Consider the following 15,249-nt stretch of genomic DNA (forward strand, 5'->3'; position numbering starts at 1 on the left):
TATATATATATAGAGAGAGAGAGAGTATATAATCCCAAAGCTCCTCATTGCGGTGAGGTGGTATTGCATGGGCTGGGTGAGTCACAGATTCCTGGACTTTGGAGAATCTCCTGTGAAACCTGAGGAGGGACTCTGAGATGCCATGACTGAATGCCCCCTTCCCCACCCCAGAGGGAATATGTAGGAACAGCCTCCCCTTCCTTATGTGCCTCTAGGGCCACAATAAATGACGACAGTAATTTGCATTTATGTTTTAGCACTCTTTTAAAAGCCAAAGTAAATCTAAATAGCCTCTGTTGCCAGCACAGTTGAGTTTTTTTCTTCCCCACTCCCTTGTTGGATCATTCTCATTTCAGTCCAGTGGTCTGTCAAATCTTGTTAGCACAGGAAAAGAAAAACTTCTTGTGTCTGCTGTGTTGTTGACCGTGTGTTTGTGTGCTGCAAGAGGGGCAGCAGGACCCTCACCAGTGTGGAGGGAACACACCTGCCTGGGATGGGGGACACCAGATCCATGGTGGGCCCAGGGAGCCCCTCCAGAAATCCTGGCGTCAGCAGGGACTCCTGCTGCTGCAACACGACTCCCCGTGCCCGCTGCTGGCCGAGCTGTTAAAAAGTGATAGGCTATACTTTCCACATTTAAAATGTCTTTTGGAATCAGTCAGTAGGCCTAACGAAGGAGTGAATAACGTGCCAAACTCCTGGGAAGAAGCCTGGTTTTTACTTTCTCAAAGTGATAGCCTGCAATTGCAGAAGGGGAGCCTGATTTATGTTTTGGGTTTTGTTTTTTTTTTAAATGAACTTGTGAAAAGCACCTGTTGATTCCCAAGTTCTTTTGAGTACAACAATGGAAGAATTCACCTGTTTACTGCTGAATTTTGCTCCACCATCTGTTCACTTTTGCTTTTTTGGGGGTCCTTTTCTTAATTACCTTTGCAAAGGGAACCTTCAAAATGTCTTGACAGCCTGAATCAAAACTGTTTCAGCTGCTCAATTCATTTCAAGTGATTTCTAACATAAAGAAGGGATTTAGCGAAGCACTTATATACTTGATTCTCTTAAAGCACATGCTTAAGTACAGTTGAGGTACCTGCACGTTTGTGTAGCTCTATAGATTTGGTACCCTGGGCTGTTGATTCAGCCTTGTTTCACTGCTTACAGCCTTAGCAAAAAGAGTGAACTGAAGTGCTTATACCACCACTCTGAACACATCCTTCCTGCCTACTAAAATCAACAAAGTGCAGATTGAGCTTAATAACAAAATAATTCTGGCACAGCTAGTATCATTTTCCTCACTCATCTTTAGTTCTCTGCAAGATTCTGTTTCAGTTTCCAGTGCCTCTAGGAAGTTTTCTAGAGACCTTAATTTCAGTGTACTCTGCAGCATTTCACTGTGGGCAACTCTAAGAATGGGAAATCACTTAAAAACCTATGTTTTAGGTACTTACTGAGTGCTATTCATGGAGCTATTGAGCAACACACAGCCTTTAATATATTTATCCTCAATTATCTTTCTGGAGTTTGCATCTATTATTACTCCATCTGGGAAAACAGGGTACAGAAAAGTAAAACCAGAAGTCAGACAGCCTGTCTGCAGCACAGCGAGTAATTGGACCCCTGGATCCCAAGCCGCCACTGTAATCGCTGTGCTGCATTCCTCAAATCTATAATAATTAAAATGACTGTCTGAGCCATCGCTTGATGTGGTGGGCTGTAGTAGCCTTCACATTTGGGAACGTGAGGACAGAAAGTCAGAGAGATATTTTCTAGCTCTTCCAGTAGTTTCTAACCATTAGAACAGTGAATTTATTAAGTAGCTGAAGATTTCGATTTCACAGACCAGTTTGACTTCAGCTTTACAAATTCATGTTTTAACTACTCTCAAGTAAAAAATGGAACATAAAATTACTACAAGAATTTAATAGTCCTTAAAGAACTCTGAAATGCAGTTGATAAAGATGTTTTATCTGTGTATATGTGTACACACCTCAGCCTCTATTAGTCATTCTAACAATGTGCAAGGGTTTGGATAATCTCTCTTTTAATATGAACAATCTGCTAGCTGTTGCCAATTTCCTAAATGTATACCCTAATAGCAACTCTTTGTTCTATTAAGCAAAGGGATTTAACCAGAAATGCTAGTCTGGGATATTGGAAAAATGTCTTATGCATGTCATTTTTTTTTTTGTTTAATTATGAACTGTTCTTAATTTCTTAAATGGCATCAGCCATTTAAGTATCTATTGGGTTAACTAGGACACTGCCATTTGTTCAGTCTCCAGTTAGGTTTTACGGTTGAGGCATTGGTTAAGTCAAAGAATTATCATAGAATTGTTTGAGTTGGAAGGGATCTTAAAGATCATCTAGTTCCAGTCCCCTTGCCATGGGCAGAGACACCTTCTACTAGACCACGTTGCTTAAAGGCCCAACCATCCTGGCCATGAATTCTTTATAAATAAGTAAATAAATATTCAGGAATAAAAAGCCCGTTTCAGATGTTTTTGTGGTTTAACCTACTAGATGTGTTCTCAAATTTCATTAAGCTTTATGGCAAGCAAAGGATCTTAAACTTTTTTACTATCATTCTTTTAAAATCTTTGTGACAGCCAAGTTTTTCTGTAGTTTGCAAACAAAGAAAAACTCCAACAACTGCAAAAGTAGAATTAATATTCTGGACATACACAGTTGAGTGTACATTTTGATATTCTTTTATCTTCCCTGTTCTGCTCACAGTTTCTCCCTGGGCACATTTTAAAAGGCTGTAGCACTGACTTCCCGTGGTATGCTCCACTTGGGGAGCATCTCCCCAGGTTACAGCAGTTGTGTTGCGATTCCTGTTGTTGCTTTAGTTCTGTCTTAGGTAAACATGGCTTAATGAGCTATGATCAGTGTGTGCTCTTGGAGGTTCTGAAAATAGTGACTGCAAAACAAGTGGTATGTTTATTTGTTAGGATCCAAAAGTCTGAGAGAAGGTAGTTGAAGAAACAAAAGAGAGTCCATATCAAGTAGTTAAATGGCCAAGAAAGCACGTCAGCTTGATAAATTTATTTTGTCACAATAGTTAAATATATTTTTAGGTCTAGAGATTCACAAATATTAGAAGTTGATGTTAGAAGCTAAATGCCTTAAGTTTACTCCAGCCCTTCCTGGGAAATACAAGATCTGTTTCTGTATGACTTCTCGTTTCACTTTCTTCTGCCTTATTTCTTTACATACTGGGTTTTTTTGCTTTTTCTTTCCTCAATTCTTGTAATATCTGGAATAATATTTAATAGCAGGAAGAGTTATGAACATTACAGTGCATTCAGGGAAATTCTTTGGTGCAGTCTATATGTTTTTGAAAGGTTGCCGAATGGTTGCCTTAGTGTCCAGCTAAACATTAATTCCCAGAGCTCGTTCAGTTTGCACATGACCGCGCTTCACATAGCAGAAGAAAAGCGTACTTTGTTCAAAACTCAGTGGAAATGCTTAGTTACAAGATTGCTTTCAAACCCTGAAATTTACTACCTAGTTTCCCATCACAAATAAGGTGTAGGTTTAGAGACTTTTTTTTAAAAAATGTAATTTCACTTCTTCTTTCATTTCACGTGTATGTTGTACATGAGGTCGTATAAGGATTTATACCGTTGCAATACCTGTTGCAGCATTGGATCAGAACAGGCTCTTCAGAAGGATCACTGGTGTCCCAGCCCTCATGTGTTAAGTGCTCTTCAGGTTTTGTTCTGTGTAATGAAGGCTCCTTTGTATCAACCCAATTTCTGTAGTATCATCAGTATTTCCTTAGCACTGAGTAATTAAAAAAAAAAAAAAAAAAAAAAAGGTGGCAGAACTCTTTTTTGGAGTAGTTACTGTATGTGAACTGTACTGGCTACAAATGTCATCTCCTCCAACAGACTGTTTGAGTACCTGAGGGATTTGCATAAACGCGTTACCGTTTCTAATTACCCGGAGCTGTAATGAGTAAAGTTTTACCAAATATTGGCTTAATGTTTGGGACTTTATCTTAAAGGTTATCGACAAGGCCTGCTTTTCTCAGATAGTGAGAAATCTTGAAAAAAAAAAAATCAACTTTTTTCTTAAACACAAGGCATGGGTGTCAAGTGTCACTGACTCCTTCTCAGGAACAGCATGCTGTGAGCTTAATTCCCTTCTGAAATATGAAAATTTGTTTGTAGGTAAACAGCTTATTTTTGGAAATTGGAAAATTATATTTTCCGGATAAAATGCATTCCCAAATATTTGAGGAAATAAGTCTAGCTGTATTGATGTTGCCAGGTGCTGGATACTTGATATCTTCATTTGAAATCCTGATTTTTTTTTTTTTTTTTTAAGGATTTGTTATTTCTAATTTTGGATTGAAACTCTCCAAAAGCCTATCCCAACCCAAACAGGTTTTTGAAGAAACTGTTAGGATGATTGGTAATTTTTAATTGAATGAGTCCACACTGAAGTTGTAGCTATAAATTTTAACAAACACTATTTTCTCTAGATAATTATGTAAATGCTAGTTAATGTAGACACGTATTTCTGAGAGAAGTACTGAGACCCCAGCTATAGCTTCCAACTTTTCATTTGATATTTTTGAAATAGCTCAGTTTTTAGAGTTTCTTTAAATGATTTAAAAATCTATTAAGGGAGTATTTGCACACGGGGATATATGGGCTGTTAATATTATGGCTATTTAGTTGTTCTACTGATTCTTCACTTTTTTAGATCTGATGTTTTTCTGACTTCTATTTGCCTGTAGCTTTTTATATCAAAAAATAGCCTCTGGGAAATCATTCATAGAATATTCACTTTAAGAAGGCAAGAATTTCATCTGTGTACATCCTTTTTAAATTTGTAAATACAAGTTTTCAATGGCCTTTTTAGTCAGTGAAAGGGAATTGCAGAGTTAGATGTATGGAAAGACACTTAGCTTCGCTCATGTTGAATATTTATGCCTGTTTAGAACTGAATGAGTGAAGGAGTAGGCATGTATGGTGTAATGATCTCAGTATTGAACTGTGGTAACTGTCTGAACTGATCATGCTATCATTGATAGCAAACAACTAAAACCGAAGAGATGCATCTAGCATGAGCACCATTGTTGTGCTTTTTAAAACAGCTTTTTATAGCATACTGCCTCATCTAAGAAAGCACTGAGGAGGAGAGATGTTCTACAATCTTTGAAAATAGCAAGACTTCAGGGAAGACCTGGTTGTTTTGGTTTGTTTTTTTCTGGTTTGGTTTGGTTTTAACCACTATATTTTTAATACATGGAAAGAATGTAAAGGTAAAAATCCTTCAGTGAAGGGAGGATTTTGATACCAAGATTTGTGTTGGATCAGGAGCATAAGCACCTTCCCTTTTCATCATTCCTATCACATGATTCTTCTAATGACTTGTGGTAACTGGGAACTGTAAGAAAACAGATTTCTGGATGGACAGGGGTGTCAAGTGGTGTCCCTCAGGGGTCCCTTCTGGGACCAATGCTGTTAAATATCTTCATCAATGACATAGACAGGGAGCTCACGTGCGCCCTCAGGAAGTTTGCACATGACGCCGAGCTGTTTGGTGTGGTCGATACGCCATCCTGAGGAACCTGGACAAGCTGGAGAAGTGGGCCCATGTGAACCTCATGAGGCTCAGTGAGGCCAAGTGCGAGGTCCTGCACCTGGGTTGGAGCAGTCCTCAACGTCAGTAGAGGCTGGGGAATGGAGACTCGGGGATAATGTGATAGAGAGCAGCCCTGCAGAAAAGGACTTGGGATTGTTGGTGGATGAAAAGCTGGACGTGAGCCACCAACGTGCGCTCACAGCCCAGAAGGCCAGTTGCATCCTGGACTGCATCAAAAGAAGCGTGGCCAGCAGATCGAGAGAGGTGATTCTGCTCCTCTACTCTGCTCTGGTGAGACCTCACCTGCAGTGCTGTGTCCAGCTCTGGGGCCCTCAACACAAGAGGGACATGGACCTGTTGGAGTGGGTCCAGAGGAAGGACACAAAAACGATCAAAGGACTGGAGCACCTCTCCTATGAAGACAGGTTGAGAGTTGAAGTTCTTCAGTTTGGAGAAGAAGAGGCTCCAGAGAGACTTTATAGTGGCCTTTCGGTACCTGAAGAGGGCCTACAGGAAAGCTGGGGAGGGACTGTTCACAAGGGTGTGTAGCGAGAGGATGAGGGGCAACAGTTTTAAACTAGAGCAGGGTAGATTTAGATTAGATGTTAGGAAGAAACTGTTTACAATGAGAGTGGTGGAAGAGGTTGCCCAGAGAGCTGGGAGGCCCCATGCCTGGAGACATTCAGGGTCAGGCTTTATGGGGCTCTGAGCAACGCGATCTAGTTAAAGATGTCTCTGCCCAATGCAGAGGAGTTGGACTAGATGATCTTTGAAAGTCCCTTCCACCCCAAAACATTCCATGATTCCTGCCTGTGGTGCTGTCTTACTAGATTTTGCATTACTAGATAGTCCTGGGCAGCAGTGACGACTTCTACTTTTAGCAGTATCATGTACCTGCTAAACAAAAACGTGCTCATATTTATGATGCTACCTATTCTGTTATTTGAGAACAGATTCAACATGAACATAGATGGTGACTTTAGGCATACTTTTTCCCATGAATTCTCTTTTAGAGTGATAGTCTGCATGTCCTGTGTAGTTACATAATAAAAAGAAAGGTTGATGCAACTCTGAAGTAAAATCCAATATAGCTATTTTAAAACTATATTTAGAGTGATTTAAGTTTTTCCTTTAATGTTTGTTTTTCCTTATTTTGAGCTGTAGGACACAGGAATTCCATGCACACTGGTAATAGCTGTGCTTATAATAGTTAAGCTTAATTTTTTTATAAAATTTTCTGTCTCAGGATTGTTTTTGCAAAGTTCTTTAAATTAGTTAGCATGTACTTTGTCTGTTACTTGATTTTTAATTTCTTCTGGAATGTGGTTATTGCTTATATGTCCTGAATCTCTGTCAAATGTATTTAAAGAGAAAAAGAAAAGAAAAAAAAGTCTTATGCAATTAGATCTTATCCTAAATATTTTCTTTCTGTTTTTTTGTTTTGTTTTCGCTTAGGTATTTTATGTGCTTGATGGAGATGGAAACAGATGAAAAACAAGCTGGCTTCCTGGAGAAAGAAGGCGGCAAATACTTAGTGGAACTTTGTTATGGTGGAACCATGTTTTGAGTGCTCCTCCTAAACATCTTTCATAAATGTTCTAGATATCAGCAGATTGATATGATTGGAAACCTGACTCATCAAACAGTATACACTGGAAGAAGCCTGCTTGGAATATGACATTTTGTATTATTTCTGAAAGCCTGTGAGAGAACACTATAGACATCTACCTGTTATTTCTTAACTGTGTCTCCATTCAGCTACGGCAAAACTAGTCTTTGAAGTGAATAGAACCAGAGCCCTTTTGTAAACTTTTATTGAACATGACTCATGGAGAAGAGCTTGGCTCTGAGATGCACCAGGATTCTGTTGTTCTAACTTACCTAGAGGGATTACTAATGCATCAAGCAGCAGGAGGCTCAGGTACTGCAGTTGACAAAAAGTCTACTGGGCACAGTGGAGAGGATCAAAACTTTAAGCTCTCTGGAAATATATTTCCCAGCTGTCAAAGTAATGGTCCAGTTCTTAACACAAATACATATCAGGGATCTGGCATGCTGCACCTCAAAAAAGCAAGACTGTTGCAGTCTTCTGAAGACTGGAATGCAGCAAAGAGAAGGCGGTTGTCTGATTCCATTGTGGATTTAGATGGGAAAAAGGAAGCTTTATTAGCTGGCATGGTTGAAAATGTGCCTAAAGGCAAACAGGATAGCACATTACTTGCCTCTTTGCTTCAGTCATTCAGCTCTAGGCTGCAGAGTGTTGCTCTGTCACAGCAGATTAGGCAGAGCCTTAAGGAGCAAGGATACTCCCTTAGCCATGATTCTTTAAAAGTGGAGAAAGATTTAAGGTGCTATGGTGTTGCATCCAGTCACCTGAAGACTCTGCTGAAGAAGAGCAAAGCGAAAGATCAGAAGCTGGACAATAGCCTGCCTGATATAACGAAGAACCTGCCCAAGGAGAGGTTCATAGAATCTCCTCATGCAGTGCAGAGTGGACCTAAAGTGATAAATGAGCCACTGTCATGTGCTGCAAGGTTACAAGCTGTTGCAAGCATGGTAGAGAAACGATCCAGTCCTGCTGCTTCACCGAAGCCCAGCGTAGCATGCAGCCAGCTAGCTTTACTCCTTTCAAGTGAAGCTCACTTGCAGCAGTACTCCAGGGAACATGCTTTAAAAGCACAAAATGCAAGTCAAATAGCAAGCGAGAGACTTGCGGCTATGGCCAGATTACAAGAAAGCACTCAGAAAGATACTGGCCAATTTGGTTTAGCAAAAGGAATGACAAGCCATCTCAATGGTCAAACAGGATCATCAACCAAAACGGCATCTAGCAAAAGCAATATGGCACCATTTCAGAGTTCTTCGGTAGGAGTCATGCATTCGCCTCCCAAAACTGCAGGATACAAAAGTACTGTGGAAAGAAGTAACGTGAAAACCTCTCCCAGCAACAGTTTGCTCTTGCATCTGCTCAAAAGCCAGAATACTACCAAACATGTACAAGGGCACGAGCAGAGTGAAAGAGCTAGCATTTTTGAAGATGGCAGCACACCGACGACTATTGATGAGTATTCAGACAACAATCCTAGTTTTACAGATGACAGCAGTGATGATGAAAGCTCCCATTCTAACTGTCTTCCTATAGACCTATCCTTTAAGCAGAGGACAGATAAACCAGATGCAGTTCCACCTGCATCACTGGATAACCTGACTCAGTCCTTGCTTCGTAACTGGGATCCAAAAGTTTCCTGTCCAGAGATCAAGGAAGAGAAAGACACTCCGAAAGCTCCTAAGCTGAATCCCCATCAGAAAGTAACACTTCTTCAGCTGTTACTTGGGCATAAGAGTGAAGAAAAGGTAGACCAGAGTAATGACCCTCAGGGACCACACAGTGCAGCTGATGTGGCAAAATTCACTGTACAGACTGGAAAAAGGACTCCTGTTACCGACAGCCCCAGTGCAAATCGAATGACTCCGCTGAGCACTCCGCCTTTGCTGGCTTCTGCAAAAGCAGACTCTCCGATAAATCTCTCCCACCAGTCGTTAGCTGTCAAGCGTAGCTCGCCACCATATGCCTGCAGCATCCAGCCGGACCGACTGGTGAATCCCGCGTCTAAACATTTGATAGACCTTTCGAAAAGCAAAGAAATCCAAGGAGGCAAGCTGAGCAGGAACAACAGTCCCCAGAACACGTCGGCGTTCAGTGCCAGCAAGCTGCTGCAGAACCTCGCTCAGTGCGGCATGCAGACTTCCATGTCAAATGAAGAGCAAAGAGCTGGCAAACAGCTGCTAGCAGGGAATGCAGATAAACCTGTTGGCTTGATTGATAGATTGAACAGCCCTCTACTTACGAATAAATTGGGTACGCACGAGGAAAATAACAGAATATTCAGTTGTCAGCCTGCACCCGCTGAACAAGGACTTCCAGGTTCGGAAATAGAAAATCTCCTTGAAAGGCGCACTGTCCTTCAGCTGCTTCTGGGAACTCCCAATAAAGGTAAAAGTGAAAAGAAAGAGAAGATGCTTTTAAGAGATGAAAGTTCTCAAGAACAGACAGATAAGGCTTTGAATGAGCAAATATTGACGGTGAAAATAAAAACCGAACCATCTGAGGAATCAAATGTTCCATATAATTCAAATGCACAACCAGTTAGAGAGTGCAAGGGTAACAAATTTCAAGGATTTGTTCATTCACTGAAGAGAAACACAGCTGCTTCTCCAGCATCTGAGGAGTTGAAATCTGAGCCTCTTTCACCTCAAGATTTCTCTTTTTCCAAAAACGGCCTGCTAAGTAGGTTGCTGAGACAGAATCAGGACAGTTACCCGGCAGATGAGCTGGACAGAAGTCACCGAAACAATGAGCTGACACACCTTGAATCAAAGAGTCTTTGCACAATACCGAAGAAGAGGAAGCTTCATGCTGAGCCTTTGGAAAGTCCATTAAAAAAGATGAAAAGTAATGTGTCTGATGCTGCAAACAGTCACGCTTCTCCTACCGAGGCACTCTACGGGCCTTTGCTTAACCAGCAAGAACTGAAATTCAGCAGAAGCGATGCTGAATTTAAATATGCTGTAAGTCATGGTTCAAATAATGAAAGTGAAAATAGGAGTTGGTCCAGAGATAGTAAAGGCTTTAATGTGTTGAAACAGCTGCTTCTCTCAGAAAACTGTGAGAGAGATCTGTCACAGCATAGGAATAATGTACTGACAGAGGGCAAGAAAAAAGGAAACAAAGCCAGTGCAACAATTAATAAACCCGAGTTCAGCATTTCTTCAGTAAATGCATTAGTGGGAAGCCCAGTGCAACAGAACAATTGCATAGATCATAGAACATTTCAGTATCCTGTGGCAGTAAAAAGTCCTGCCGGTTCCCCCTTTCCTGAACATTTGGGGAGTACGGTATCTAGACTTGAGTCTGACCAGTTTAACATGTGTCCCATGCCCAGTGAAAAAGGGCCCATCAGATGGGTGATCACAGGTATGGACAAGAATGATTATGAAAAAGACTCTCCGAGACTGACCAAAACCAATCCAATATTATACTACATGTTACAGAAAAGCGGCAATTCTGTTAGTAGCCAAGAAGCACATGACAAAGAAATTTGGAATGAACCTTCATTTACTGGTAATTCAACTCATGTTACAATTAAAGAGGAGTTGACATCTGATGCAGAGCTTAAAACTCCTTTTAGTAACTTAAGAAGCCCTTACAACAGCCATATGGGGAGTAAGACCTCTCATCAACCTGGTGTAAATGGAGAAGTGCATGGACTTCTGGAAAAAGTGCTAACAATCAAAAAAGAGCCAGAATAAACTACAGCCTCCTCAATGAGTTTACAATCAGTGGTTTTGAATATTTGTTTAAAAAAAGAAAAAGTAAAAATAAAAATGAGTATGAACTTGACTACTGTATAAATTGAGCATGATTTTAGAAAAGCATGGTCTAATTGAAACATGTTTTCATTTGATAAACTTTTTATTTTTCTGGTGATGTTATTTAAAATACATGTAGATAAAATTGCTTTATGATAGATTGCCACAAGGAAACTAGAAAGGTTGTAATTTGTACAAGATATTTCTGTATGTATCAGATTAAGTTATGAGTACTCTTTGATCAGAGTCTCATTGGATCTGCAAGTTTTTGGCATAACATAAAGTGTAAGCGTACAGCCTAGGTGGTGGTAATGCTGCATTTCCCTCCCTCTCTGTAAAGTAATCCTTATTTTTTTGAAGCCTGAACATAGAGACAGTGTACTCTTCTCTTTTTTTTTCTTTTTTCTTTTTTGAATGTTTAGTATGTTTTTGTGAAATTTTAATAATAACTTTTAAGAAATGGAGCAGTCCGTCCAAGGTATTAGCTCATCATATTGGAAGACCTGTGTCAGTGTTAATAATTGAAATGCACTGAAATGTTTTTTTTTAGTGCTTCCAAATTTTTTATTATTATTTTTAAATCTTGTTTGTGGTCCTGCCAGAATAGTGGTGTAAAATCTGTTTTTCTTCCTTACCCTGCTCTTGACAAATGCCTTCCTCAGAATCGTTAGCCATAATTACAAGTTACTGGTTACAATTAAGGGTTTTTTCTAGGTCTTTTTACAAAAGGCAGGTTTTCGTAGACCATGAAAATACTGTGTTATGAGTCCTTTTGTTGGCACATTTCTGTTGCTTCCTTGCTTAAAGGGGGCTATCCAAAATGCCTCTTAGATTAGTAGGATTAAGAAGCTTAATGCATATATTTGGTGAGGAAAACGGTGGAAAGTTTGTGAAGCAGATGAGCGGAATTGGCTGTTTAGCACCGTCCTGCTTCCCTGCAGAAGGATACCCACTGCGCTAAAGCAGCACATCAAACTTCCACTCAGAGACGGAATAGGATTTTAATGAAAAATGTGTTGGCCTTTTCCTGCAACCAGGGAAAGGAATCCATATTCTGCCAATATTTATTACTCTCCGAGCAGCTGATGCATGGTTTAATGCACTCCCTTTTCCCTGCAGAAAATCTGGGTTTAGAATAAATTTTCAGGTTGCACTAAGGATAAAATTTGTGGGTTTGTCATGTTCAGTAATGGATAGTGGGACATGTCCGAGAAATCCTCCTCTGCCCTTTTCCTCAATCCCCACCTGCGCTGTGATTTGTAACATCTGGCAATATCAGCTTGAGATGGGAGTAACTGAAAATTGCGGTCAAAGCTGAGACTCCTTAAAAGAATTGCTGGCTGGGGAAGAGCCGTGCGGCTCCGCTTTCCTGTTAGTGCTTTCAGTGCAACTCCATTTGCAGCTCTTACTCCTCATGGGGGAGGAGGACAACAAAATCCACGTCCTCTAAATTATGTGCGTTATTGGCAGCCATACAGATTGCTGAACTTTTTACTCCCCTGAAAAGAAAGAAGTTCTCTGTGGCTTCTGGTTTCACTGCTATAATCCCCTGTTTGCCATCAGCAAACAGGGAAGTAGTTGGCCTGCACAGATAATGCAAGCTCTGCTCTGTTCTAATTTTGGCCATTTTCACTATTGAGCGCCGATGACAGGACAAAACTGCTGTTTCTGTCCATCTTGGGTTTGCATAGCAGAGAGGAGTGATGGGGTATTTTGCTCTTTTCCTTTCTGGTTTGATTTTGTAGATCTTTTTTTCCCAGACTGCTGGCTTGCTTGTCCTCTGCCCCTTGCTTGGGATCGGCTTCCCCTCTTCCCAGTGCAGTCCCTACGGAAAGGGACTTCTTCCATGTCTGCTGGCTGGAAATTGCACCACTATTCTGTTTTGCCTCCCTGGAGGCTACCTTCTTGTAGGGAACACAAGTATTTGGCAGTATCTGATACAAAACATTCCCCCCTGGTTTATATGAGAAATAACAGAGCAATTTAAAGATATATTTTTATGTTATTTGGGTGAAGCATAATATATTAATGGGCTGTACAAAGAAGATTTATATTTTAAAACCTTCACACAAATCTAATATCATTTTAAATGTCATTGTCTGAAGTATAATATAAAAATAAAATTTTGTTTGTCTTTAATATTGCATTTATAAGTGGCCCAATGACAATTCAGATGTCTCATAGAATAATCATTAATGAGATAAAGTATATTTTGGATTGACAGTGGAACTGAATTCTTTTTATATGAGTCAACCCAGCAGAAATATTAAAAAGATGGTATTTGTTCCATCCGCTAAATGTCTCTTAAAGTCTTAATTGATTATTTTTCTTGAAACAACATGTATATAACTAGGAAATGTGTACAATATAGAATAATAGATGGTCCCCAGAGTAAATACAGGGCTATCATTTACTTGAAGGGCTCCACGTAAAAATGCAGCTTGAATGGATGTGAAATATTCTGGTGGGAAAACTTCATCAAAACAAGGTTGAGATGAAAGGTAGGGAGGAGAGTCTGACCCTAACAAAAAGTAATATTGGAGTCTAGGAGTGTGTTTACCTATGTATTTATTCTATGGTAGTCTATTGTTATAATATATACTTTTGAACATTTAGTTTTTAAAGTTTTATAAAACATTTAAGTTAAAATGTTTGACCAGTTAATGATTTAGCTTTCTTTTTAGGTGATGTTAATGAAAGGGTATTACCGTTGTCACAGATGTCAGTAAACTATAATATGCAGGAATTTAGGCTTAGGACATGCTGCTCGTGGAAGAATCTTACCTCTTGTAGACATTGCGGTCTCAAGCAGCACGTATGATAACGGTGAGGCCCTTGAGCAAGGGTAGGGCATGCCAACTGGATGCTCTTCAGTCAGCTGCTAGGAGGGCAGCAGTCTCCTGTGTGAAATCTTCTGGTATCACTGATGTAACCGCTCCCGAGGGAAGAGAGGTCTTCTTTAGAATCTACCCCATCTACATTTACAGCCTTTAAACTTGAGGACCAAAGGCTCTTTAATCGTTTTTTATCTTGTAGCATGGGTGAGTAAAAAGGAATCACCATTGTTTTCCTTGGGGACTTCTCCATTAGAAAAGGAGGGCGCAGGAGCTGCATTTGCTTTACCAGCAGAAGGACCGGTAGGGCTGGTCATGTTTTCCCAAGCAACTGAGAGATCCTTAATTTCCACCAGTCCTTATAGATGAATGACAGACCAAGGTCATCTGAGTAGCACTCGGTATTCTCAGTACTTCCCGTCTCCTGAGTTCGGTAGGCGTTTACTACTTGGATGTGCATTTTGGCCATCCCCGATACGCTTCCTCAGTCTGTGGGAGTGTAAGCTTCAGCGATAGCTCTGCAAACTCAGGAGGCTGAAGTTTCAGCTAGGCCTTCAGGCTACAGACTTGAAGAAAAATGAGGCGTTCTCAGATACTGGCAGCAGTAGCTGTGTAGGCAAAGAGGTGCAGGGCTCCTGGGTGCAGGTGTATGCGCTCACCATCAAAGGAGTGGGGAGGGCGGGGAGAACATATTGCAGTGGTAGCTGGAGGAGGCTGCTGGGGGAAAAGCTGCCTCCACCTCATGGACCAGTGAAGAGGTGAGTTAGGGATGTGTCTGTACTCTACTCAAAAGTTATAATTGCAACCCTTTGGGAGTTTAAACTTGAATTAACGTTAACCTCACTTGAGCGGGAGCGGTAGCGGCTGCTGGATTGCAAAGTGCCAATGCCTTGCTCGAGGGGGCATCCGCAGGCTCACGTCGCTTTGCCCGCTCAAGCCAGCTAGGTTTGGGGACAGACTTGTGATTGCCACGCAAATACGCCTTTTTCTTCCAGAGGGAAACGTACGGGACAAAGGTGACCAGATTTCTAGGGCCTCTGCCAAAGTTTGAGGAAGTGGTGGGAGTTAATGCGTGAAGAGTCAGAGGTGTTTTGCGGGAGGGCTTCTCTGCTGATACTACATAACCAGGCGGCTCAGTTTGAGATGTTGATAAACATTATGAGATCAAAAAGGGAATTCAGCCATAACTTTCACTTTTCTTAGCCATTTGCTCTTAGTAATATTTTAAATTTTTTAATTTACAAGTGTTTTTAAAAGAAAGTAATGAATGGTTTAAATTTTCCCTGTTAAATGTTGGTGAAAGTATTACAGCTCTCATTGACGTCAGTGACATGATATTACCAGTTTGTTCTCTGCCACATCTTACAGAGGAGTAAACTGGTAAGTATATATTATATATATTTATATATAATGTAAATATATTGACTTGTTACACCTATAATATGTTGAA

The 15,249-nt window shown here is 40.5% G+C and overlaps 1 protein-coding gene across 1 annotated transcript; it reads left to right on the forward strand.

Annotated features, from left to right (window-relative positions):
• The first annotated feature begins 7,416 nt into the window (after positions 1-7,416).
• NRIP1 (nuclear receptor interacting protein 1) lies at positions 7,417-10,905 on the forward strand. Its single transcript, XM_009877206.1, has one exon. It carries the CDS (start codon positions 7,417-7,419, stop codon positions 10,903-10,905), a length of 3,489 nt encoding a protein of 1,162 aa, XP_009875508.1.
• The last annotated feature ends 4,344 nt before the right edge of the window (positions 10,906-15,249 follow it).

This window comes from Apaloderma vittatum, unplaced genomic scaffold (assembly GCF_000703405.1).
Source record: "Apaloderma vittatum isolate BGI_N311 unplaced genomic scaffold, ASM70340v1 scaffold12769, whole genome shotgun sequence".
Taxonomy (NCBI): domain Eukaryota; kingdom Metazoa; phylum Chordata; class Aves; order Trogoniformes; family Trogonidae; genus Apaloderma; species Apaloderma vittatum.

What these genes read in the sequence shown, in the direction of transcription:
- NRIP1 (XM_009877206.1), top strand. Translation starts at nt 7,417, where the DNA reads ATGACTCATGGAGAAGAGCTTGGCTCTGAGATGCACCAGGATTCTGTT.